This window comes from Vulpes lagopus, chromosome 1, assembly GCF_018345385.1.
Source record: "Vulpes lagopus strain Blue_001 chromosome 1, ASM1834538v1, whole genome shotgun sequence".
Taxonomy (NCBI): Eukaryota; Metazoa; Chordata; class Mammalia; order Carnivora; family Canidae; genus Vulpes; species Vulpes lagopus.
Genome location: NC_054824.1, coordinates 149,721,374 through 149,747,532, shown reverse-complemented (window position 1 = coordinate 149,747,532; position 26,159 = coordinate 149,721,374). Strand labels below are relative to the sequence as shown.

Genomic DNA, 26,159 nt, shown 5'->3' with positions numbered 1-26,159 from the left:
ACCCCATGGTTCCGGCCACGTGTAAACAGGGCAGGCTTGCGAGTGTTTACTTTAGGGGAAGGCGGGAACTTTATGGCTTGCAGCTGCAGGGCCATCTGCTCACCCAACCTAAATATTTGTACCTTGAATCTAATTGACAATGAGCAGGAACCACGATTGTTGCAGCATTTGTGGGGAAATTGAATTCACTTTCCTTACGCCCCTTTCGAAAAAAAGAAAGTACAGTCTTTCTTTTGTTTAAACAACAAGCCGAAATATTTACTGCTCTGCACAAAGAGGTCCAGCCATTACCAGGGCTGTTTATGGCTCTATAAACTGTGTTTCTGGCACTGGTTTTACAGCCGGATTAGTAGTGCTGTAGGAAAAACTAATAACCACTTTCTAATTAGAACCATGATATAATTGCTGGAGCTGTGGAAGCCAAGAGAAGCTCCAGTCTACCTTTGCAGGATATAATGCCTGTTCTGTGAGTCCGTCTCTCTCTGGCTGCCAATAGATGGAGGAAGGACTCCCAGCTCCCTGGTTCATATCCAGGAGAATTAGTTCTTTCAGTCTCCAGCAGGCCTTATTTCCAATTTGTTTTTTTCAGATAAGTGTTCATTTTGATGAGTTCCTGTGTCTTCCCAGGTGGGACTGGTTTTCACAGGCAAGGACACCTCCTGTTATACCCATCTACTCACACCTGGCTGTGTTCTTCCCCTGCTCAGAGCACCTCAGATCCTTCTGTTTCTGTTCTGAATCCCCCGTTGCAAAACTCATCCTGATTTGCATGGTCCCCTGTGACCTGCCCCATGCCTACCTTTCCAGCATCGTCTCTCGCCACTCCTTAAATTACATTTGAGTCCCTAAAAAGGCAGTGCTTCTCAAACTTCAGTGCCCTTATGAATCACTGAGGATCTCGTGACTACACAGGTTCTGGGATAGGGCCCCTGGTTATGGATTTCTAGCAGGCTTCCCAGCTGCAAAGCTCTCAGACACCAACCAAGGCTCCTCCTCCACTCTTGCTCCTCATTTGGCGAAGTCCCTATCTTACAGTAGCAGCTACACGTCACTTCCTCCAGGAAACCCTCTTAGATGTTTCTCTTTGTCAGTTGTGATTGCCTGGTTAGTTCTCTGCAACTGCTAAAGGGTGGGTCCCGAGACTGACCAGTGTTAACAGATGTATTAGATACCATCTGGATGTGAAATCTAATCAGAGTGCAAACTAACTGGTTATGCAAAGCTTAATCCAGCAGTTCTCAGACTGTAGTCTTCAGCAGTCACTTGGAGGACTTGGAAAACACAGCTTGCCAGGCTCTACCTCGAGAATTTCTGATTCAGTAGGCCTGGGGTAGATACCCAGAATGTGCATTTCTAACCAGTTCCCATATGACACTGATGTTGTTGGTTCAGGGACCACACTTGGAGAACCTCTCTTCTGAAGCATCACAGCACCTGCTTGGCATCACCTGCCTGCTGTTCCCTTCCCAAGAATTACCTGGATGTTCAGATGCCCTGGAGCTTCCATTCACTTTTATTTTTGTTTAATTTAAATTTTGTTAGTTAACATACAGTGCAGTGCTAGGTTCTGGAGTAGGATTCAGTGATTCATCACATACAACTCCATTCACTTTTATAAAGACTCTGCTGGTGAAGTCCCGTGTAGGCAAAGGACCTGGTTAACTGGCTTGGAAGAACAGATCAACAGCCTTTTTATTTAACTCTTCTTATTGAAAAATCACGAAAAAACATTAGCTTATTTTTCTACCATAGTAAGTACAGAACAGTGGACACAACAGTCTGTCTTTGAAGTCTAAGGATTTTGAAGGAAGGTCCCAGGTTCCAAAATCAGCTCTCACAGTTCAGAATGGTAAGCGTGGTCAGAAATAGAAAATTGTCAGAATGTGTACCGACCCGAAGGCATATACCACAGGCTGTTTCTTTGAATAAATCAGATGTTTCCTTTTCTCCCCCCAAAAAGGAGTATTAGTCAAATTCTTTTTTTTTTTAAGATTATTTATTCATGAGAGAGGCAGAGACAAAGGCAGAGGGAGAAGCAGGCTCCCTGTGGGGAGCCTGATGCAGGACTCTATCCCAGGATCCCAGGATCATGACCTGAGCGAAAGGCAGATGCTCACCCACTGAGCCACCTAGGCATCCCTAAATTCTGATAATACTGTTCTGATTAAAGTTATACTCTAATTTCTGAGGGATTCCATAGGATTTAGATGCATGGCCCACAGTGCTTTCTTAATTAATCTGCCAGGAACATGAATTTAGAAACCAAAGATACAAATAGATGTTCCTGAAACAATATAGATGAGACATTCAACTACATGGGGTGTTTTCATGCGTCTTTTACATATCTCGTTTAAAACCGTGCTCCTACATGTAATCTAAAACTGGCTTTAAGTAGCTGGAGAAATGGGGAGTGGAATTAAAGCTGACTGAGCTTGGTTTTTGCCTCTTTGGGGAACCGGTGCTGTCTGGACTGGGATCATAGTGTGCCACCTATCAGTCTCCAAACCTTGTAGTCTTGGAGATCAGGATGGGGTTGTATCCCGTGGGTCTTCTCAGGTAGATGGATATAGTCCAGGATGCATGTTTGCTTCTGCAGAGGTCAGCCTGTGCCTCCTGCCCCTGCCCCTCACAGTCACTCAAATATGACCACCTGCTCTTCACACCTGCTATTACCCAAACTGTAAAACTATGTTTCATCCAATACTTGTGCTCAGTCTTACCTTTCAGGAATGGGTTAAGTGGACAATTGCACGTGAGTCTGGGCCCTTGTTCCAGAAGGATCTTCGTTGGCCTCCAAGAGTCACATAGCTTTTCTGCAGCATGGAGAGCTGTGTGAGAGCCCCGTCTCAGCCTGAGGCTTCAGCTGTTGGCTTGTGTCTTCCAGCTGCAGAACCAGAGTGAGCTGCGGGCACCTACGGCGGAGAAGGCCGCCTTCTTCCTGGATGCCGCCATTGCCTCCCGACGGGGCAGCCAGCAGAAATGTGACGAGGATGACCACCGAAACTCGCACATGCTCTTCACCCTGCACATCTACCAGTACCGCATGGAGAAGAGCGGGAAAGGGGGAAGTAAGTGGCCTGTCTCTACCCATAGCCCGGCCCAAGGTACCCATCATTGATGGCAGCCATGACACTGCCCCCCACCCTGGCTCTGCCTTTTTATTTTCAAGTAGGCCCCCATGCCCAACGTGGGGCTTGAACTCATGACCCTTAGGTCAGTGTGCCGACAGAGCCAACCAAGTGCCCCTGACCTTGTATAGCAGAGTTCAAGTTCCCCAGTATGGAATTCACTGATTTAGAGTCCCAGACAATGGCGGCATCTGGCCTGCACTTTACTTTGAACCATCCAGGAGGAAAGGCCTGGGGGAGGATGATGGACCAATGTAATTGCCAGGGGAAGGTGAGAAAGGGGAGACTTTAAACAGAAAGACAAATGTTTTGTAGCATCTTTTCGTTCACCAGCTCTACAGAGGCTCTTCATGAAAGGCCAAGGTTTATGCATCAAGCACTCTGGTGATATGTTATTAATCATTAGCTTGAGTCCACTGTATGGATCTGGAGGAAACAAAGGCATGTTTTTAAAATAGTCTATAAATCAGACCTTTCAAGAACTAGGCAGATTCTACTGGCTGTTGGTGATACTCCTCTGTGAGAACCTCGGTCCAGGCCCTGCTCTGTGGGGAGTGGCACTGTCAGGCCCCCGGGATGCTGGGTCTACAGCCTCCCTGGACGAGGTCTTCAAAACCAACACCAGCCTTGGTGCAGTGCTCTATCTACCCTTTGCCAAGTCTCACGTACTCTACGCACTGGGGAGCATCTCAGGTGGGATTTTGGACTATGGGCGACGTGGTCCATTGACCTTGCTGGGCTTCCCCCTGTGAGCCACAGGGTTGGGCTTTCGAAACACAGGCAGCTGGCCCCCAGGGCTCTCTCTGGACACTGAGTGCCAGGAAAACAAACACTAGACCTGAGTTAGGAGACTAACCCAGGTGCCTGGAAATTGTGAAGCTAATTAACTAACACAGAGGCAATCAACAAACTAATTCTAGGTGGAGCCTGAAGTCAAGCATCCACCTGGGATCAGTGGATGGGCTTCCCAATTTCTCTGCAGTTTGAGTTGTTGCCCAACGACCTAGAAACCAGTATCCCGGAGAGAGTGCTTAGGGCTTCTCTTGCCACCAGGGAAAGTTCTGCCCTTCCTTGTCTCAGCTCATTTGCTGGCCCAGTTGTATGCCCTCAGTTCCTCCTCCTTAATTCTTGTTATTTTAATTCAGGTCTAATGTATATTCAGAAATACCCCTTTTTTGTGTGTTGTTTGATGAGTTTTGGCAAATCTGTACAGTTGTGTAACTACCGCCACCTTCCAGACACAGAACCAAACCATCAGCACAGGAAGCCCCCTCTCTGGCCACTTCCTTCCATCTACCTCTGGCCCCAACCACGGACCCGACTTTTGTCCTTTAAGTTTTGCATCCAGAACATCGTACGAATGGAGCCACGTGGTCCCCACGTGGCCTTTGGTGTCTGGCTTCTTTCATTTGGCCTAATGCCTCTGAGATTCTTCCGATGTTCTTGCATGTACCGGTTGTTTGCTTACTTTTCTTAGTTTCCACGGAGCCCAGAGACTTGCCTCTACCTCTCCTCCTACTCCCAGTCCTGAGATCTCACCTGCAGTTCCAGGACCACAGGAGGACCCAGGCTGTCTACCCTGGCTGCTCCCTGCGCTGGCTGCTGCCCAGGGGTCTAGGGATATTGGCCTCACTGGGCACCCCAGGAGGCATATCCTCAGCAGCCCAGACCTCTCTTGTAACCAGCACAATCATAAAGGTCTGACTGTGGGGTGAGCAAAATGGCTTGAATGGGAAATTTTCAGGGGAGATTGGTTCTCAATGATGGGCTCACCCCATGTACAGCACTTCTGTTTAGAAAAACTTTCTCAAAGAAGGAAGCAAGGATTAGGATAGAAATGAGAAGATCCAGACCTTTAAAGTTCGAAACAGAATTTCAGCCCCTGACAGTCTGGGGGGCTGGCTTTAAATCCTGCCCTCGCTGTTTCTTTCTGGGTTTTGTCTTAGCAGCACGAACATGGAAATCTGACAAGTGTTTTTATTCTTTTAAGCTTTTTTATTGTATTTAAGCTTTATTTCTTTTAAGCTGTTTTATTCTTTGAAGTCAATACTAATGATAATAATCAGATCCTGCAGTGGGGTTCTTAGACTTTGAGTGGAGAGAGTGACTCGAAAAAGATCTGAATTTTCAGCCAAATTGCTTCCAAATGGACAAGTGGAAGATCTTAGGAGATGGGATAATCTCATCCTCCTTCCAGGTTTCAAACTGCGCTGAAAACAACTGTTTTGAGTTTTTCACTTTTCTTCCCCCATGGTTCTGCTCTCGATTTGGAACCTGAAAGAAGGAAGCAATCTTGAAAATAAACAGTTACTTAAATTACTTCAACTGTAAGAACTTGAAATTCCACTTCACAGCGGTGTGGTCTGGGCCATTCTCTCAGCTCACCGGCCCTCCCCAAGTTGCTGCGCAGCGCGTCTGGGCACTTCTGAAATATTCACATCCCATTCACCTTCTTGCTGTTTACACATTGTGAAGGCAGATTGCTTTTAAATAATAAATTCAGGGTAAAGGGAAAAGCAAGTACCATTAATGGCTCCCCAAAACCCTTTTCGGTACTTTCTAATATATCTGTAGATGAGAAGTGGGTGGGGGGAGACACCAGGGGAGGTCACCTGCATGCCACAGCACCTGGCTTCCCAGGAGGGGAGGAATCCAGGCCAGGATGTGCACAGACAGCCCTCCAGCCTTTCCAAGTCTCGCTTGACTTCAGTAAATTTGTATCTCCTTAAAGTATAATGAGGATACTTGCAGTGTTGTTTAAAATGGAAATTTTTGTTTACTTATCTATATGTAATAATCCCTGTGGGCCTGGCAGCCAGAACTCAATTAAAGGAAAGTTTATTAATTAATTACACTGCAGGGAAGCAAAGAGCAGAGCACACTGTTGTGAAGTGGCCATCAGAAGCTTGGATGGTGGATTTCAGAGAGGTCTCTGCCTCAAGAACTAGACACGCCATGTGTATGGATGCACCTGAATCTTACATATGTATTTTATAAACACACACGTACAGACATAGGCACATATAAATAGATGGACAAAAATATTTTCAAAGTGTCCAATCAACATAGAAAAGAAAATTCTATGTTGATGTATTACTGTTTTGCACATAACATTAGGTAAAGCTTAAATTACTTCCCTGGTTTAAAGAGAACTATTCCCTGGCTTAAATCGTGTCCTTAGTGGGGCTGATTCTCCACCTGTCCCAGAGCCCTCCCCTGCTTTGCTAAGCTATTGTGTAAAGGCTGAGAACCCCAGTGGGAATTCCATCTCTAGGGAAGAGCCCCAAGGCCCTCATGATCAAGAGCCACTCCTCATAAAGACAAGTCTATCAGGAGTCAGCCCACACTGCATTAAATCAATAGAACCTGTGCTGTGTTTTAAAAAAATCAGTGTATTTCTCTATTTAGCTATGTTCCTGAAAGAGAAAAACAATCCAGTTATTTGTCACATATGCAGGTGGTGTGAGTTCAGAGAAGTCCTCTCCTGGAACACAATCAGGGGATGGTTAATTGAGAAAGTCAAAAGGAGGAACCTTTTTTTTTTGGTATATTTTTTTTATTGGAGTTCGATTTGCCAACATATAGCATAACACCCTGTGCTCATCTCGTCAAGTGCCCCCCCCAGGTTCCCGTCACCCAGTCACCCCATCCCCCTGCCCACCTCCCCTTTCACTATTCCGTGTTCGTTTCCCAGAGTTAGGAGTCTCTCATGTAAAAGGAGGAATCTTGTAAGATGATACATTCATGCCATGAACATTTTATCTCAACTTAAAAGATAGAAATGGGTATTTATTCATTGATCTTCTGATATGGACCATGGCTTTCTCTTTGAGATGAGTTTTCAACTTGTTCTGCTTTTACGAATCACTTAGAAGTGATTCAAGAACTCAAAAGACATTGATGCAGCCAGCTGGTGTGACACCTTTTCTAGATTCTTAAATGTTTTTTCCACTCTATAATTTTCATTTTCACCTAACTTGGCATCCCTTTTTATTTTTTTAAAGATTTGTCTATTTAAGAGAGCATGAGCGAGGGTGGGGTGGATGGGCAGAGGGAGAGGGAGAAGCAGACTGCCAGCTGAGCAGGGAGCCTAATGTGGGGCTCAGTCCCAGGACTCCAAGATCATGACCAGAGCTGAAGGCAGATGCTTCACTGACTGAGCCCCCCAGGCCCCCTCAGCATCTCTTTTTTTAAAAATAACTAATTTTAATCTCATCTTTCCAAAGCATTGAATTTAGTTTTTAAAGAAACATGAGCTCTCTTTATACCATCATATTTTATTGGTTCATATAAGATTTGCTTCTATTTGTATCTGTAATGACAAGTGGCATAATTGGCTTTGGAGGGAACCCAACTGATCTGTTAAGCACCCAGCTCATTTGAAGGGAGCAAGAGCACAGAGGAGAAGACAGGGCTGCCCATGCAGGTCTCAGGTGCAGAGGGCATCGGTTCACATGACTCACAGGTGATGGCCAGGTGGCAGGGCAACCCTTCCTAGATTTTGCTGTATAGAAGAATCACCCGGGGGAGCTTTGCAGGGACTCTCAGGCCCATGGTGCACTCCAGGCCAGTTAAATTAGAAAGCCTTGGTGTGGGAGCCAGACATCGTGTTTTCTTAGATTCTCAGGTGATTCTGTCGGCCGCAAAGTTTGCCAACCAAAGTTCTGGAAAGGTGAGTTAAAAGAGGTTCAGCCTCTTTTACAGTTGCTTTACAGTTAACTCTGGATTTTCATCTTAGATTCAGCATTAGTTTTCTAGATGATGTTGGGCAATTTATTTTTTTTATTTATTTGGTGGGGGAGGTGATTTTTTTAACTTCTGTGAACTTCATTTGCCTCATCGGCCAAACGGAGTCGATTCTTGCCTTATAAGATCATTGTAGGAATTAAGTGATATCAGGAGACGAGCCTGGCACCTATCGGGTCCTTGGTCAACGTGGGTTAGGAAGGTCGCTCTGGAATGGGGTGAAATTGTGCTCGCTTCGGCAGCATATATACGGAATGGGGTGAAATTAGGATTGCTTCCCATGGGGAGAGTAGGGCATGTGGGTGTTCCGTTTTGCCCAAGCTCCAGACTTGCCACATCCACAGGAGAGAATGAATGAAGGGTGACTGGAGGCACTTTTGCTCCTCTTACTCTGCAGCTGTGACCCTGGAAATCTGACGAGTCGATGAGGAATTCTCTCGTACCTGCTCGTATTGTTCACTGATGACAGAACTTTCTCGCCAGCCATCTGTAGTGACGTTCGTCGTTGCCAGTAGCAGATGGCCGGTGCTTGCTCACCTTGTACCCTCCCGGATGAAGCACCTTGTGTGGCAGCCAGAATTTGTGGCCACTGGAGCTTCAGTGGGTACAGTAGACAGACTCGATTTTTCATTGTCTGAATGTGACTCCTGCTTTGAGTCATGTGGATATAATTATGGGTATTTTGTAACGTGATTTCTCAGCACGATCTAAACTGTGCCTTTTGTTCTCTTTTATTTTACTACATGTACATTATGCATTTTATTCCATTACATCAAATGGACTATTAGAGTCTGAAAGTCCAAACCGGTCCCTGTCTTTGCCCTTTAATCTACAGCACATGTGGATTATCTGAGCTGCTCCTGTCTATATAATTAGGTTGCAAAAGAGATGATATTTTGCTTTAAAAATAACTATTTCCCTAGCATGCTGCCATGACCTGATCTTGCATGATACGAGATGGGGTAAAAGAGAAGTTACATGTTCTATGTTCCCTCACAAGGATTTTTCCTGGGGATAGTAGAAGATAAAATGTACCGTCCATTTCTTGGCTGTGATGTACCAGAGTAACTGGACATGCCTGTGTTGAAATGCTGTGCTTTCCTTTTTTTGTTACCCTCTGTCCTAGATGCTGACGTTGAGGGTGGGGCATGGTAGAGGCCAAGTTAGGGTTAGGACAGTGGTTCCCGAATGCTTTCATCCTACAGCATGAGCTAAGCCTCCTACGTTCGTGCTTGTGCAGGCTCTCCCTGCAGATGTGTGGGCACCCAGACACTGGCCACGTGCTCATCACACATCCACCCGGACCCAGGCATGGCCCCGTCCCACCCTCTGCATCTTCTTTCCCAACCAACCTCTTTGCCACATAGCCCCAGAGGTCGTGGCTTCTGGAACAGTTTTCAGAAGTTTCTGTGGCCACCTTTGCTGCTGGCCTTCCTTGCAGAGTAGGGGAAGGCAGAGGGAAGAATAGCTGTCCCAGAAGCAGCAGCGGCTGAGCCACCCTGGAAGGTAGGAATCCAGAGGGGTCAGTCTGCTGCTGCCTGGGGAGTGAGGGGGAAGGAAAGGAAATGATCTAGAAGCCGGGTGATGTGCTGGGGATACACTAACCTCAGACAGTAGGGCCGGGACAGAAGGGAAGCTTGGCACTCCTGCTGTCTTGGGGACTGGCTGAGGCCACGTGGTGCAGGATAAAGAGCATGGGGCTTCAAGGTGTCAAGCCCAGCTGCACTAGTGACAGTAGTATAGTGGCCAGTTTCCTTTTTAAGAACAAAATAGGGGCACCTGGGTGGCTCAGTTGGTTACGTGTCTGCCTTCAGCTCCGGTTATGATCCCAGGGTCCTAGGACCAAGCCCTGTGTTGGGCTCCCTGCTCAGTGGAGAGTCTGCTTCTCCCTCTCCCTCTGCCTCTCCTCCCTGCTCTCTTTAATGCTCTCATTCACAAATAAAATCTTTATTTAAAAAATAGCTCTAATGAGATATCCTTGAGATATAGTAATCCACATATTTGGTAAGTTTTGTCCTATGTATCTCTGCCCATGAAACCATCAATACGATCAAGATAATGAACCTATCCTTCACCCTCAAGTCTTTGGTGAAATGCCTTTTTCTCTTTCTGAAATTGTTTTTGTCTTATAATTAAGTTTTGAAGGGTTTTTAATATACTCTGGATAAAAGTCCTTTATCAGATATATGTTTTGCAAATATTTTCTCTCAGTCTATGGCTTGCCTTTTTATTCCCTTCACAATGTATTTTGAAGAGTGGAAATAGTTGATTTTGATGATGTCTGGTTATCTGTGTGTTCTCCTATAAAAATCACATTTTTTTATCATAGTTGAGAAATCTTTGCCTAAACTGAGATCAGGAAAGTTTCATGCTATGTTTTATGCTCCTTCTAGAAGATTTATAATGTTGGGTTTTATATTTAGGTCTTAGATTCATTTTTTTAGTAAATTGTGCAATGTATGGATTAAAGGGTTTTTGTGCATATATATGTGTGTGTGTATATATATAAAGCAGTATCTTCAGTTTGGTAAAAGTGTTTCTGAAAAATCTGCTAGCATACTGGTAAAAGAAATGCAAATTATATAATAATTATATAATTTGAGAGAGTGAATGCATGAGAGCAGGAGGAGGGCTACAGGGAGAAAATCTCAAGCAAACTCTGAGTCGAGTGTGGAGTCCAATTAGGGGCTTGATCTCACGCACCCTGAGTTATATATAATGGTTCTAGTACCATTTGCTAGAAAAACTATTGTCTCCCTACTAAATTACCTTTGTTAAAAATTATTCGTATTTGTGTGGTTCTGTTTTTGGACTCTCTATAACTATTTCATTGATTTGTTTATCTATCTTTACACCAATACCACACTGTCTTGATTTAATGGAGGCTTTATAATAAGCCTTGAAATCAGATACTATACTATTAGCCTTCCAATTCTGTAGTTTTATTTATTTTTTAATTTAATTTTAGTTTTTAAAGATTTATTTATTCATGAGAGACACAGAGAGAGGGGCAGAGGCAGAGGCAGAGGCAGAGGGAGAAGCAGGCTCCATGCTGGCAGCCCGATGTGGGACTCCATCCCAGGACTCCACAGGATCACACCCTGACGCAAAGGCAGATGCTCAACCACTGAGCCACCCAGGTGTTCCCAATTCTGTAATTTTGAAAGCTGTTTTGATTATTCTAGGTCCTTTACTTTTCATATAAATTTTAGAATCCACTTCTAAATTGACTTTGTAGAATCACTTTCTACCAAAAAAGACTGCTGGGATTTTGATTGGGATCACACTGACTCTGTAGACCCGTTTGGAGAGAATTAACATCTTAACAATACTGAATTTTCTGACTCATGAATGTAATTTCTCTCCCTGGTCTTTAGATATTCGTTGATATCTCTCAGCAATATTCTTTTCTCCACATACATATCTGTCTTCTGTCTAATTTACACTGAAGTATTTCATACTTTTATCCTATTGCAAATAGTATTTTAAAATTTCAATCTCTAGTTGTTTGTAACTACTACATAGTAATACAGGGGTGCCTGGCTGGCTCAGTCATTAGAGCATTCGACTCTTGATCTTTGGGTTGTGAGTTCAAGCCCCACATTGGGCAAGGAACCTGCTTAAGAAAAAAATGTAGTTGATTTTTGTCTGTTGATCTCATATCCTGCAACCTTGCTAAGCTCTCTTTATTCGTTCTAGTTGCTTTTTTGTAGATTCTGTTTGATTTTCTATGTGGATGATTGTGTTTGTCTGCAAAGAAAGACCAGTTTGACTTCTTGCTCTCCAATCTGGATACCGTTTCTGTTTTCTTGACTTATTGTACTGGCTACTAACCCCAGCACAGCAATGAATAGAAATGGTGAGAGTGGACATTCCTTTTCATTTTTTATTTTTTTTTAATTAATTTATTTTTTTAAATTTTTATTTATTTATGATAGTCACACACACACACACACACACAGAGAGAGAGAGAGAGAGAGAGGCAGAGACACAGGCAGAGGGAGAAGCAGGCTCCATGCACCGGGAGCCCGACGTGGGATTCGATCCCGGGTCTCCAGGATCGCGCCCTGGGCCAAAGGCAGGCACCAAACCGCTGCGCCACCCAGGGGTCCCTCCTTTTCTTTTTTTAAAGATTGATTGATTGATTGATTCATGAGAGACACAGACAGAGGGGCAGAGACATAGGCAGAGGGAGAAGCAGGCTCCATGCAGGAGCCTGATGTGGGACTTAATCCCAGGACCCCAGGATCATGACCTGAGCTGAAGGCAGACGTTCAACCATTGAGCTACCCAGGTGCCCCTGAGGGTAGACACTCTTGTCTCATTCCTGATCTTAAAAGGCATATGATCTTTTACCATTAACTATGATGTTGGCAGTAGATTTTTCAGAAACTATCAAACTGAAGATACTGTCTTCTGAGCAGTATTTTGGTGAGAATTTTTATCAGGAATGGTAACTTTTGTTAAATGCTTTTTTTCTGCATTTTACTGAGTAAATCCTATAGTTTTGTTTCAGTTTGTTAATATGATGAATTATATTGATAATTTTTTTTCGTTAACCAATCTTGTATTTCTGGGATCAATCCCACTTACTTGGGATGTCAAGACCTTTTTATATGCCCCTAGATACAATTTTTTAACGTGGTTCTCTAATTTGTTTAGAGATTTTGCATCAATGTTTATAAGGGATATTGGTCTTTGGTTTTCTGTCCTTGTAATTTCTTTGTCTGTTTTTGGTATCTAGGTGTTCCTGGCCTCATAGAATGAGTTGCAAATATTTTCTCCAGTTCAATTTTCACGAAGAATTTGTGTAGAATTAGTATAGCCTTTTCCATTCTTATACTTTATTATTTCTTAAGTGTTTGGTTGAATTCACCAGTGTAGCCATATGGCACTGGAATTTTTCCTGTGAAAATTGTTAACTGTGGTTAACTACATATGCTATTTCTTTAATGTATGTAGAGCTATTCATTTTACCTGTTACTCCTTGAAGAAGCTTTGGGACTTTACATCTTTCAAAACATTTGTCCATTCTTCCAAGTTGTCTAATTGACTGATAGGATGTTTCCTTCTTCTCCATTTATATCGGTAGAAACTATAGCATGGCCATCTCTTGCATTCCTGACATTAGTAATTTGTGTCTTCTCTCCATCTCTCCTGATCAGCCATTCTAGAGATTTATCAGAGAACCAGCTCTTGGCTTCATGGATTTTCTCTACTGTCTTTACTTTCCTAGTCCATTGATTACTGCTTTTATGCTCATTATTTCCTTTCTGCTATTTAATATTTAATTTGCTCATTTTTTTCTTATTTCTTAAGGTAGAAACTGAGATCACTGTTGTGAGACCTCTGTTTTCTAATCGAGGTATTTAATGCTATGAAGTTCCTCCTCCATACCTCTTCTGTGATCTCACAAATCTTCATTCACTTAAAAACACTTTTAAATTTCCATTTTTATTTCTTCTTTGACCATAGGCTACTTTGAACTATATTGTTGAGTTTCAAAATATTTGGGAAGTTTCAATTGTCTTTCCATACGGACTTTGAATTTAATTCCATTGTGTCAGAGAACATACCCTGATGTGAATCCTTTAAAATTTATCTCGACTTGGTTTATGAACCACAATATGGTCTGTCTTGGGAAATGTCTAGCATGTATTTCAAAAGAATGTGTATTTTGCTGTTGTTGGATTGAGTATTCTATAAATGTCAAGTAGAATGAGCTGATTGACAGTATTTTCCAAATCTTCTATATCTTTACTGGGTTTCTGTCTACTCATTATACAGTTATTGAGAAAGGGTAATTTGAAATCTACGACTATAATTATGGGCTCGCTTATTCATATAGTTCTATCAGGTTGTGCTTCTAGTATTTGAACGTCTGTTACTAGACATGTAAATGTTTTTTATTGTTAGGACCTCTTGATGAATCATCCCCTTTATGAAATGTTCCTATTTGCTTCTATTCACATTTTTTGGTCTTAAGTTTCTTTTGTTTAATATTGATATAACCATTTTCAGCTCTCTTACAGCCACTGTTTGCATGGTACAGGCTTTCCTACCCTTACACTTTTTAATGGATTGTTTCTTTATATTTGAAGTGCATTTCTCATAGGCAGCATATAGTGGAGGCTCGCTCTTTTTTTTTTTTTTTTTTTTTTTGAGGCTCGCTCTTTTATCCAGCCTGTTTCTACTTTTCAAGTAAGAGTATTCAGACTATTTACATTTAATGTAATTATTGACATGGTTTGGTCCAAATTGTTATTTTTCCATAGGTTTTCTATTCAACTTGTCTGTTCTTTCTTTTCCTTTTTTACCTGCCTTTTTGGGACTTACTGAGTATTTTTAATGATTTCACTTTATATCCTTTGTTGGTTTGTTAGCTGTAACTCTTCACTATTTACTGTTGCTTTGGGGTTTATAGTATACACCTTTAAGTCATTACACTCTGCTGTCAAGTGATACTACAGCACTCCGTGAATGAAATAAGAAGCCTATAATGGAGCACCTCTATTTCTTCACTTCTAACCTTTGTAACACCGTCAGACTTAAATTCTGTGTATGTTATAATCCATGTAGGACAATGTCATTAGTTTTGCTTTAGCAGCCAATTATCGTTCAAAGAGATTTAAATAATAGGGGGAAAAACATACATTTATTGGCATGGTTATCATTCCCAGAGCTTTTCATTCTTTTGTGTATATCCTCTGTGGGTCTGCTTTTGGTGAATTCTTTTGGCTTTTTTTTTAAGATTTTATTTATTTATTCATGAGAGATACACAGAGAGAAACAGAGATGAAGGCAGAGGGAGAAGCAGGCTCCCTGTGGGGAGTCAGATGGAGGACTTAATCCCAGGACCCCAGGATCATGACCTGAGCCAAAGGCAGACACTCAACCACTGAGCCACCCAGGTGCCCCCCTTTAGGCTTTTTTTAAGTCTTAAATAGTCTTTATTTCCATTTTGTCTTAGAATGAAACTTTTGTTGAATATATTATTCTAGGTTGACTGTTTTTACTGCTTTAGAAATGCTGCTGCCTGGTCTTTCACTTGTATTATTTCCAATAAGAAATCTGCCATCATCCTTTCTTTGGTCCTTTATATGAAACCTGTTTTCTTCTCTGGCCGTTTTCAAGATTTTTCTAATCATCACTGGTGTTAAGCAGTTTGATTATGATGTGTCTTAGCGTACTTTTCTTCATGTTTCTTGTGCTTGGGCTCATTGAGGTTCTTGGAAATGTGGGTTTATAGTTTTCATCAAATTTGGAAAGGTTTTGGTAGTTATTTCTGAAAATATTTGATCTGTACAACCCTCTATGTCTTCTCCTACGGGGACTCCCAATTACCTATTATAACACTTGAAACTGTTCTACAGCTCTTTTTTCCCTATGTTTTTGCTTGTTGTGTTTTTTTTTTTAATTTTCTGTGTTTCATTTGGGATGGTCTCAATGACTTTGTCTTCAAATTCACAAGGCTTTCCTTCTGTAATGTTTAATCTGCCATTAATCCTTTGTATTTTTCAACATTGTAGATTTTAGCTCTCTATAGATGCAGTTTGTCTTCTTTAATATATTCCACGTCTACCTAACTTTTTAAACATTTGAAATACTGCCATAACTTCTTTTCTGTTGTTGTTTTTAGAGAGAGAACACATGTGTGCAGGGGGGTGGAGGAGCAAAGGGGAAGAGAGAATCCTAAACAGACTCCATGCCCACCGTAGAGCCCAACACAAGGCTCCATCTCATGGCCCAGATCAGGCTTATGACCTGAGCCAAATCAAGAGTCAGATGCTTAACTGACTGAGCCACCCAGGCACCCCTGAAATATTGCCATAACTGTTTTACTGTCATTCACTGTCAATTCTAATACCTATATCAACCAGTTCTGCTTGGTTTCAGTTATGTCTTCATTGTGAGTCTCATTTTCTTGCTTCTTTGCATGCCTTCTTATTTTTTGATACAATACATTGTTGTATTTCATAAATATTCCTAAGCATTATTTTGGGATGTAGGTATTTGTAAACAGTTTGACCCTTTCTGGTCTTGCTTTTAAGATTTGGCAGGTGGGACCTGGTCAGTGTTCATCTAGGGCTAAGTCTTCTCCACTATCGAAGCAAGACCCTTCCGAGTCCCCTATCCAAGGCCCTGCAAATCTTGGGGTGTCTGGGTCTGGCTGTTGGGAACAGGCAATATTCCTGGCCTTGCATGAGTGCTGTGCACTCTCACCCCTAATCTGTTCGGGCAGCTCATGCCCCCACTGTGGCATTCCTTCACATGCCTATGCTGACCAGTACTCAGCTGCATGCTTGAGGGCATCTCTACAAATACCAAGTGCTCTTCTCTCCAGTACTCTGTCCTGCCAGCTGTTGCCACCTTGATCTACCTGGTCTACATCTGTCTCTTCAATTCAGGTAGTCTGCTGCGGTCCCCCTGAGCTCCCCACCCCTGAGACATAGCCTGGAAACCCTTTTGAGGCAGTAAGCTGGGACACAAGTTGTGCTCACCTGGTTTGTTTTCCTCCTCCCAGGGATCACTGGGATCACTGTCCTTTACTACCTGATGTCTAGTGTCTTAGAAGCAGTGGGTTTATACATTTTTTTAGTTTTTAGGTAAGACAATTGATCTGGGCCGTGTTACTTCATCTAGGCCAGAAGCAGAAGTACTCGGGACCAAGCTGCTTAGCTCTTTTGAATGTCTGTTTTCTCATCTATATTAACAAAAGAACAAGAGTATTCAGCCTGTGGTTTTACTGTGGGAACTGAATGAGACTGGTGTTTGTGCAGCACCCGGCACTTGGCAGATACTCAACAAACACTTGGGTCTTTCCCTATCTCTGCACCTGGCTATTACTTCTTCCTGATTTTACCAGAGGTTATCACCCTGATTCCTGGCTGAACTTTCAGTCAAGGGCTCTATGATGATCAACCAAAGTACATAGTCTCTCCTGGGCTATTCAGATGCAACCCGATCAATTTCATAATTCTGCTCTCTAAAGGACCTGAAAGTGCAAAGCTTATCCTCCTCTCATTGGACATTTACCTTCTCTGAAATCTCCTCCAATTCAACCTATGGGTGTTACTCATTTGTTTATAGGCTGAATATCAGCAGGCTTTAGGTCAGTGATGTGAGGTGGACAGATTTTAAGAGGACCATGCAATTGGCAACCCGGCATGATTTTGTTGGAGTTTCCAACTAAGTCATGAATGTTGATCTTTCCCTTCACCTTTTAGGTTTCCCTCAGATTTCCCAAGGAGGTAACTGAAGAGCAGATGAATGTTTGCCAGAACTTAACCACTTCTCTCTCCTCTTGTCTTCTCTGTGTCAGTGTCCGGAGGCCGCAGCCGTCTACACCTCATCGATCTCGGCAGCTGTGTGAAAGCTCTTAGCAAAAATCGGGAAGGAAGCTCAGGGCTCTGCCTCTCATTGTCCGCTCTGGGCAATGTCATCCTGGCTCTTGTCAATGGCAGTAAACACATCCCATACAAGTAAGTGACCCTTCCACTGGATAAATGCGCTGGGGTAAGTGTGGTGCCAGGGCTGGGTGTGGGACTTCCACATTCTGGACTGCATTCTGGACTGGGTGTGGGACATTCCAGACATTCTGGACTGCATTGTTAGTATGGTGCCCAAACCAGCCTCTACTTACAGTTGTGTATCCCATGATCTTCCAAATTCAAAAACTATGAAAATACTTAAATTTGCCCCAATCTTGACTTTGGGCTGCTCAAGTCAGAGATAATAGGAAGTTATCTCAGTTAGGGTCTCCAATTCCAATTGCCACTGGTAGATCATACCATCACACAGATGCTTCACAAGGGGTGGAAGATTGAACTACTCTTCCCTTGGGAGTTGAGCTGTCCTATTAAACCAATAAAAATACAGGATACCCAGGAAATTTAGGATTTCAGATATGCAACAAATAATTTTTTAGTATAAGTATGCCCCCAGTATTGCATGGACATGGGAATCTTGGCAGCCCTACTTAGGACAGCTCCTAAAGCCTGGGGCATTGCCACCCACCATCCTGCGCAAATGTTTACTCCACTTCCAAGATCCTTTCCCTCTTTCTGTTATACTCTGAGAGGATGAAATTAGAGTTGCTCCTAGGTCTATGACTGGCTATGTCATCTGTGCCCATGAAGGACCCAGCCCGGGGCCACCCCTCACCACCATCACCCAACTCAGCTTTGCCACTAAACAACGTGGTGATGCTAGTGGGTGTTCTCTGCTTATTCAGGGCTCTTCCAAGGTCCAGCTGCTCCTCTCACTAGCTCTCTGAACCTTCACTCATCATAAACTGATGCTTCTAGCTCTCATATCACAAGGATCTGAGACTCAGAATGGTGTGTGTGTGTGTGAGAGAGAGAGAGAGAGACAGAGAGAGAGAGAGAGAGAGAAAGCTTTTTGTAAAATTTAGAACACTATAGTGGATAATTAATAATGAACCTACCTGCATCTACTTCATGGGATAACACCTACAGAGTTGCCATAAGGAGTAAGCAAATGGACACGCTATCATTTTTTGTAAATCTGTAAAATCCTGCAAATATAAGTCACTGTCATGTGGGAGGAGAAAGGTAAGTCAGGCCATTTGTTCTACCATGAGTGAGATTCAGGACGAGTCATTGTGTTCTCCTACCCTCTGCCCTAAGGGGATGCCAACACTGTGATTTACTTCTCCACCAGGAGGACCATTTGTACACTGACTTGAGGAGTTTAGATAGCCTAAACCCTATCTGTCTCAGCTCTTGAAATTTGGGAACCTAGCTGGATAAACCCAGAAATGGTTTTCCCAGCCCTTGTGAGGGGCCTTCCCAGTGACAAAAGTATTTCAAGAAGGTTTATAAAGTTTTATTCAGGATAATTTCTGCAGTTGAATAAACTCAACTTGTAATTACAAGAGAGGAAGGAAGGGAGGGAGGAAGGAAGGAAAAGAAAGATCTGGACTGGTACTGTCAGGGTTGCTGACTTAGAAAGAGTACTGGCCTCAGTTGGTTTCTTGTCCATAAAAAGGGAACCATGTCTATTAATGTAATAATAGATCACGATGTTAATAAAATTCAAAATACCATGTTATAGGTCACTGATTATATATTAGTGTATCTGTATCTCTTACATTATTTCTGTGGAGTGATGTGCTTCTAGGATTTCAGTAAATATTTGTTGAATTGGTGATGGGGACGGGGAACGGATGAATGTAAGCATGTGAAATTATTTTTACTTCCGACAAAGCAACTTCCTTTTGATTTGAGTTGAATTTCATTGTAAACATACAGGGAATCATTGAGAATTGTTTTTATCAATAGTTTGAGGGCAGTTGTTAAATTAAGCATATGTAGTCATAGTATCAGCTAGTCACAGTGACCAGACACCTGCTCCCTTGGGAGGGCTGACAAAATGTGAAAGCTCCACCCACCGTTCCCTGCAGATGTATGTCTGCTTCAGTTCCAGAGTTTTCTTCCTTCAAGTGCTAGCTCTGTGGGAGTGATGATTACATTGTCTGGGTGTGTGAAGTCAGCAGACTTGACATGAGTTTAGAGTCTGCCCAAGACCTGACTCACCATCAGGACCCTCCTGAAGACCTCCTGGGCCCCCAGTTGCTCAGGGCTGGGAAATGTGATGGCATGGCAACATGGCAGCCTGGCCGTCCTCCTCAAAACACTCATTTACCAGTGCCTCGTCTAGCATAACCTTGGGCCTTCATGTTCCTCCTATTGTTTGAGACTTAGAAGATCCTCGCTGGCCTAGCATCTCAGCTGCAGCCTCAGCATATATTCAGTATTTGATGTCTGCAAATCACCTTTGCAAAGTGATTCATCAATTAGAAACTCTCCTTTCTCAAGGTCCAGGAAAAGAAGACTAAGATTCACTTGGATCGCCGAGCCAATTGGTGGCAGGATCAAACTGCCTCAGTTTCCACAGTAGCTCCCAGCCCACTTAGCCAGTCCACCACCCCCAAGCCTCATCAAGCTCCCTAATATATTAGCAGCCTGGGCTGCAAACAGCATGGGACCCCCAGCCCAGCAGGAGGGCCCAGATATCCTTTATTAATTAATTCAGTCAAGGCCCTAAAGCCACATTATGTGGCACTTCATTAGCATGCTAAACACCTTTCAGTGTCAGACCTCATCATTTCTGAGAGGGAGGGGAGGTTTCCTGCCTGGGCAGCTTTCTCTCATTCTTGCTCGCTCACAACACAAATTGGAAAACCAAACCCCACATTCCTTACCCTCCCCCATGGCTCCAAAAGCCACAGAACCCCACTACCTCTTCATCTGTCACCCTAGACAACTCTGCGCTTGGAACCTGCATTACTTGCGTTTGCTTCTGGGAAATTAACTCAAATGTGCACAGAGGGGATATCGCCTGTCCTCATTTCTCTTCATCATCCTATCAGACTATTTGTCATGTGAGCAAGTAGAACGTGTGTTTGGAGTCATTACCCATCCCAGGCACTCCCGTGGGTACCTTAGGGGTGCCCTGAGTGGTTTTGACTTTGCAAATGAGTTTGCCTTTGTAGATGTCAGGCAGGCGCAGGATGGGCTCCCAACCCTAGCAGCTCCTTGGTGAGGCTTGCTGGCCCATTCCAGTGCTATAAATCAGTCCTACATGGTGGTGCCATTCAGAAAAGCATGCACAGAAGGACAGGAGACCACCAGCGGCTCCAGCCTCACCTTCAGTTCTGCACTAGCAGGCTGCACATGTTCCTCTCAAACTTTGGGCAATGTCTTGTCTAGGGAAATCTGTTGTAGGCCTGACCATCTTGACGGTGTGTTTGCAAATTCCTTTCCAGTGTTCATTCCAGCCATTTGCTGTTACCCCTACCACTTCTTAGGCACCAGCATAATAGGTGTCTTCCTTTTTGATAGATGAGAAAAAATAGGGGGAAGCATGGGAATGAATTCCTGTGCCAGAAACTAGTATTGCAGCCCTTGGCCCCAGAAGGGCTCTCACAAGGATCTGTCCATGTGAACTCAGCTTTGGCCTAAGTGCTATTCTATCCCAGCTGATCTTCAGGACTATAGTGTTTCCAGAGATGTGGAAACTCTAACCACCACCCAGTGTCTAAGCTTGTAGGTGAAGGTAGATGCTTTAGTATGGAGGGTATGCCTGTATGGAGCAGGGGTATAGACCCTTAGGAGGCATACCCTCCATACTGAAGTGTCTACCTTCATCTACAACTGTCACTCCATTTGGAGAAAGAATTGCGTTAATAGGCCAAGCAATCTGTTTGTTTATTTGTCAACAAGATGCTTATACTGTCTCCAAACACCAGATACTTTATAATGTCTTGGTTTCCATTTAATAAGAGGTTGTGGAAGATCATTCTGCGACTCTCACGTTGTACCTGAGACCCTCTTTCCGAGTCAACTTGAGACATGGCTCTGCATTACAATCCCATGAAGGAAGTGATGCTCAATGCCTTTCTTCAATGAGCTTGGTCTGTGGTTCCAACGAAGACTTACTCCTTGTTTATTTGCACCAGTTACTGACACGTCAGAGATCATCAAAACTTCCCCCTCGCTGTGGTGAATCTACTGGCAGTGGCAGGGGAGCCTGAGGCAGGCTGTGATCGTTGGCTTGAGACTGCAAGCCAGACCACCAGGAGCCACTTCAAGAGGTTTCTACGCCATAGAAGCAATACAGAGCCCACCATCAGGGTCTCAGATGGGAACACGTTTCCTCCTACGGCCCTAGTGAGGCCAGAAGGAACCAAGGCCATATTAAGAATGTGCCATCATCAGAGCTGCTCATTCAAGTCAGCGAGCAGCCCTGGAAATTCAAATTCAAGTCTGTGACTTTTGGAGAAATTACATTTCATAAACAGAGGCAGCTTTTCCAAATGTCCACACTTCTTCTCATATGTGAGGGGCTGTGTGGAATACAGGGGAGGTTCCAGTGACCACAGGCCTGCATTCAGCAGGCCTTTCCAGGACTTGCATCTCTGAAGAAAGCAGAAATGCCTCTTTCTTGCCTTGAGAAATATTTTCTCCTACTAGCCATTTAGATAGCCTCTGTTCTCCCCAAACTGGAGACTGGTTCTGTGTCTGGGAAGCTCAGCAAGGGAGCTATGGATTGATATTAGCTACAATACTATTTCCCTGGTTGATGGGGACATGAAAGGTTCAAATGTATATTATTTATATTTCATGTGAAATTAAATAGATATTTTCCACGAAAAATGCAAAGGAGTAACATTTCTCCAGATTTACTGAAGATAGCACAGAATAGAAACTCTTTAAGAATCTTCCCATGAGCATGTGTGTATGTGTGTGTGTGTGTGTGTGTGTGAGATAGAGAGAGAGAGAGATGCATATTTAGCAACCTTTAAATGTACATTAATGCTGTATTATCTCCTCCTGATTTACAGTGAGAACATCAATTTAGAACTATTTGCACAAACTCCGGGTACCGGTTTATAGCATTCCCTGTTTAGACATAAAATAACCAAAGTCTCAGGTTGCCAGGCAACCACAGAAATGATAATTCTTATATTGCTGCTTCAAAAATATTCATTTTTATACATTTTAATGACTGTTAGGATGCAGAGAAAGTGAGTCCAGAAAATCACCAGGACGGAGACACCTCCCTCCCACACTTTTTTTTTTTTTTTTAAATGAGATTTTAACCTTGTTTCTTCCGTGCTTCACTCCTAGCTCCTTTTACTTCCCTGGCCAGCGGTATCTTCATATTCAATTATGAGCATTTCCAGAGATTGAGAATATTTTCTTAAGAGTTTAGGCAGCAACTTCCAGTAAATAAACTCTGCCGGGTTTTTCTGGAGCCACACAGGTCATGCAGGGTGAATCGGTTGGGGTCACAAACCCTGGGTTTAAACACTGATCATTTCTCCACTGGTTTAGCACACAGACTCCACGAATCCTCCTTTTTGTTCTCAAGAGAGCCACCTTTCGTCCCCGTGGAGCCCCTGACTTGGTCACCTTCTCTCGGCAGCAAAGCCACAGTGCACTTCTTCTTTGTTCAGCTGTGTCTCATCCCCGCTGGTTACAGGCCACATGCCCAGAGGACTGGGTAGAAACTAGGAGACATCCTCATTTCCCTTCTGGCCTTTTGAGATGTTTCCTGCCTTTGTGTCCGGTCTTGGAGATTACTAATGAAACTCTCTTCCCTCCAGATTCTGAACGGACTGGCAAATAGGAGAGTATAAATGGTAATTAAAACTCTTGAGCTGCTTAGTCCTGGCAGGGCGCCAGGAGGTCCCCTCCACAAACCAGGATGCCAGGACTCCCACTAATGGGCAGAATCAGACTGGCAGGGCAGCCATGTGGCTTAAGGGCAGGAGAGCATGTGAGAGACTTGTGGGGAGGGAGACAGATGGACAGTCTTTCTTGTGCTGTGGGAAAAAGTGAATGAAAGGGCAGAAGGAAAGGTGGAAACTTTTTCCCCTGATCTTTCGAAGGGGATCGAGGTTCCTAATTTGTGGACTTGATGGGTCATGGAGAGAAGCAGCACCTAGCTTCCGGTACTTATTCTCTGGTTTTCCCACAACATTCTGGGTAGTTAGCATGGTGCCTGAATGAGTTCTAAATGAGGCTTATTTCATAATGTGAGTGTAATGATGATGGCTCACAGTCATTGTTCTCTGACTGTGCTTCCGCAACAGTTCCCACACTTGGTGAGCACTTAATTCTGCCGACACAGCCTTACGACCAAGGCACTATTGTGATCGTATTCGTATGGGATACAGATAGCTGCCCCCACCCCCACCCCCGGTACCACCACTTCCTCACACCAGGTCCAGAATGCCATCACGTTCCATCAGTGTTTGTTGGGATAGCAGATGAGCCAAGACCCTGGCTCAGATGTATCTGCAGAGCCTGAGCATGTGTGGTGGGTTGGAAGTGAAGCCATAGTTTCAAGCAGGGGGACCAGCTGTGGCCAGCTGTGCATGGAGGGTCAGTGTCCAGCTCCCCCTTTACTGAGATGGCTACCCCAGGTGGGCTGACTCCTGGGGACTCTTGGCAGTGGGCAAAGTGGAATGGGGAGGCTAGAGGAGGGAAGGGAACCTACGCCACTTAACCACAATCAGAAATACCAGATAAGGATGTTGGAATGAATGAGATCCTCCTCTATCAATATCTGTGTGCAGGACCCAGGATAGAAGATCGGAGAACAGGGCTTGGGTTGGCCTCATTGAATGGTGCTCAATGGAACTCATATGCTGGCCTGCTCTACCTGGTTGATCTCTGCAAAATGTCATGAGGCTTTTTGTTTTTCTTAATTTCTGCAATCCTGCCTGACAGTGCATTCCACTGGCCTACTAGTGGGAAAAGCTGTGGATTCTATGATGCTCTCTTAGGCTGTAGGCCCCGGGGTCCCCCACCTAGGCCCTCTGCCTTACCGGTAGGCTCCAGTGGGAGAAGTGTGACTGTATCCCTACTGGGCATGGCCTTGCCAATGAGGCAGTTTCTGACCCTCTCTAGCTCCTAGGAGGTGGCAGTGTCTAGTAGGTGCATGGAGGCATTTCTGGGTGAAGAGATTCCTGTCGGAACAGGAGCAGTTATCACCCAGCCTATGTCTTGAAGTTTCATTGAGGACGAGAAAGGCAAGGAAGGTGGGGAGGCCAGAGGGGAGAGTGACAACAAGCTGTCAGTGTACAGGATAACGAGCTTTCTCAAATACCAGGCTGATGGGAGCTGCTGTGCAAATTTCCACAGCTGGCAGATAAGGTAGCCAATCCATCAGCTAGAATTTGGGAAGTTTTTCCAGTCTTGGCTCCCAAAGAACTATGTAGTCAAATGCCTGTGGTTTCTAAGTGCTGATCTGCAACACGGGTTGGGGCACTGATGCTGAGCGAGAGCCCTGCTGAGGTCCCCTTTGCCCACGCCCAGCTCCCCTGCTCCGCTGCTGCTGGCAACCACCATTCTCTCCCCTGGATCTCAGTTCAGGTTTTCAAATTCTGCATTTAATCAAGATCCTACAGTATTTGTCTTTCTCTGTCTGACTTCTTCCACTTGCCCTGCTAATGCCCTCAGGTGCATCCCTGTTGTTACAAGTGACAGGATATAACTCTTTTTAGAAACTTATTTCATTTAAATTTAATTAGTGAACATATGGCGTATCATTAGTTTCTAATGTAGAGGTCAGTTATTCATCCGTTGCATATAACATGTGCTTATTCCATCACGTGCTCTCCTTAATGCATATTACACTGGCACCCATCCCCCACCCACCTCCCCTCCAGTGACCCTATTTGTTTCCTAGAGTTCGGTGTCTCTTATGGTTTGCCTCCCTCTCTGATTTCGTCTTATTTTATTTTTCCTTCCCTTTCCCTATGATTCTCTGTGCTGCTTTTTATATTCCACATGAGTGAAACCATATAATTGTCTTTCTCTGATTGACTTACTTTGCTTTAGCATAATATCTCCTAGCTCCATCTATGTTGATATAAAATACTTTCTTTAGGATATAACTTTTTAATGGCCGAATAATATTCCATTGCACATATATGTGTGTGTGAGTGAGTGTGTGTGTGTGTGTGTGTGTGTGTGTGTGTGTATAATCTTTTCTTCATTCTTCCAGTGAGGGATACTTGGCACTATCCTATCTTCCTTGATTTTAAAAGGCCAAATGGAATGTGATTACCTTTTGTTAAAATGGACAGCTCATACATTAATTTAACAAGAGTTTGTGTGCCTGATAACAGACGTTTAATTAAGAGAATCCAACCCTATGTACTCCTTACAAAGAAGTGAAAGTCTTGACCTACACCTTCCGCCAATGAGTCCATTGAGGCTGAGGGTGAGTGGAAGTTGGGGGTCCAATGCTGTTTTGCTCTCAACTGTATCTGTGTATCTCACTGACCAGAGTGTGATTCAAATAATTAAAGATACATATTTTTCATATAACATGGCCCTTAAATATAAGCCAAGTACTTTTGGTGCTCATCCAGAGACCATGATGTGTTCCAACACTGAAGCAAAACTTGACCATGTTGGGTTTCATGAGAGAAGGGTTTTCTTCCAAGAGATTTTCAGGATAAAGCTTGATAATATAAATTTCACCCTATACTTTCAATCCCAAGTGACACATAGAGTTTAATTCCATTAATCATGGAGCTCAGCACTGTTCTGATCAGCAAGATGGATTCTGACCCAAAGGTTTTCAGGGACTGATTTTGTTATAAGTTGGACAGAGGCTACTGAGCATATAAGAGACAATTTGAGAAATACTCAGAAGATTATCTGTAACTCCTTTTATCCATGTAGTCCTTCCTTCATTCATTCAAAAATATTTATCAGACCCCTACAATATGCAGGGCACTGG

At 43.6% G+C, this 26,159-nt stretch overlaps 1 protein-coding gene across 3 annotated transcripts in view; it reads left to right on the top strand.

Annotated features, from left to right (window-relative positions):
• The window catches only part of KIF26B (kinesin family member 26B), a 447,298-nt gene that overhangs the window by 368,448 nt on the left and 52,691 nt on the right, over positions 1-26,159 (top strand). For all 3 annotated transcript variants that reach the window (XM_041761098.1, XM_041761100.1, XM_041761107.1), the window contains 2 exons: positions 2,885-3,068; positions 17,197-17,356. In XM_041761098.1, the coding sequence (XP_041617032.1) occupies positions 2,885-3,068; positions 17,197-17,356 (344 nt within the window). The remainder of the gene's footprint in view (positions 1-2,884; positions 3,069-17,196; positions 17,357-26,159) is intronic.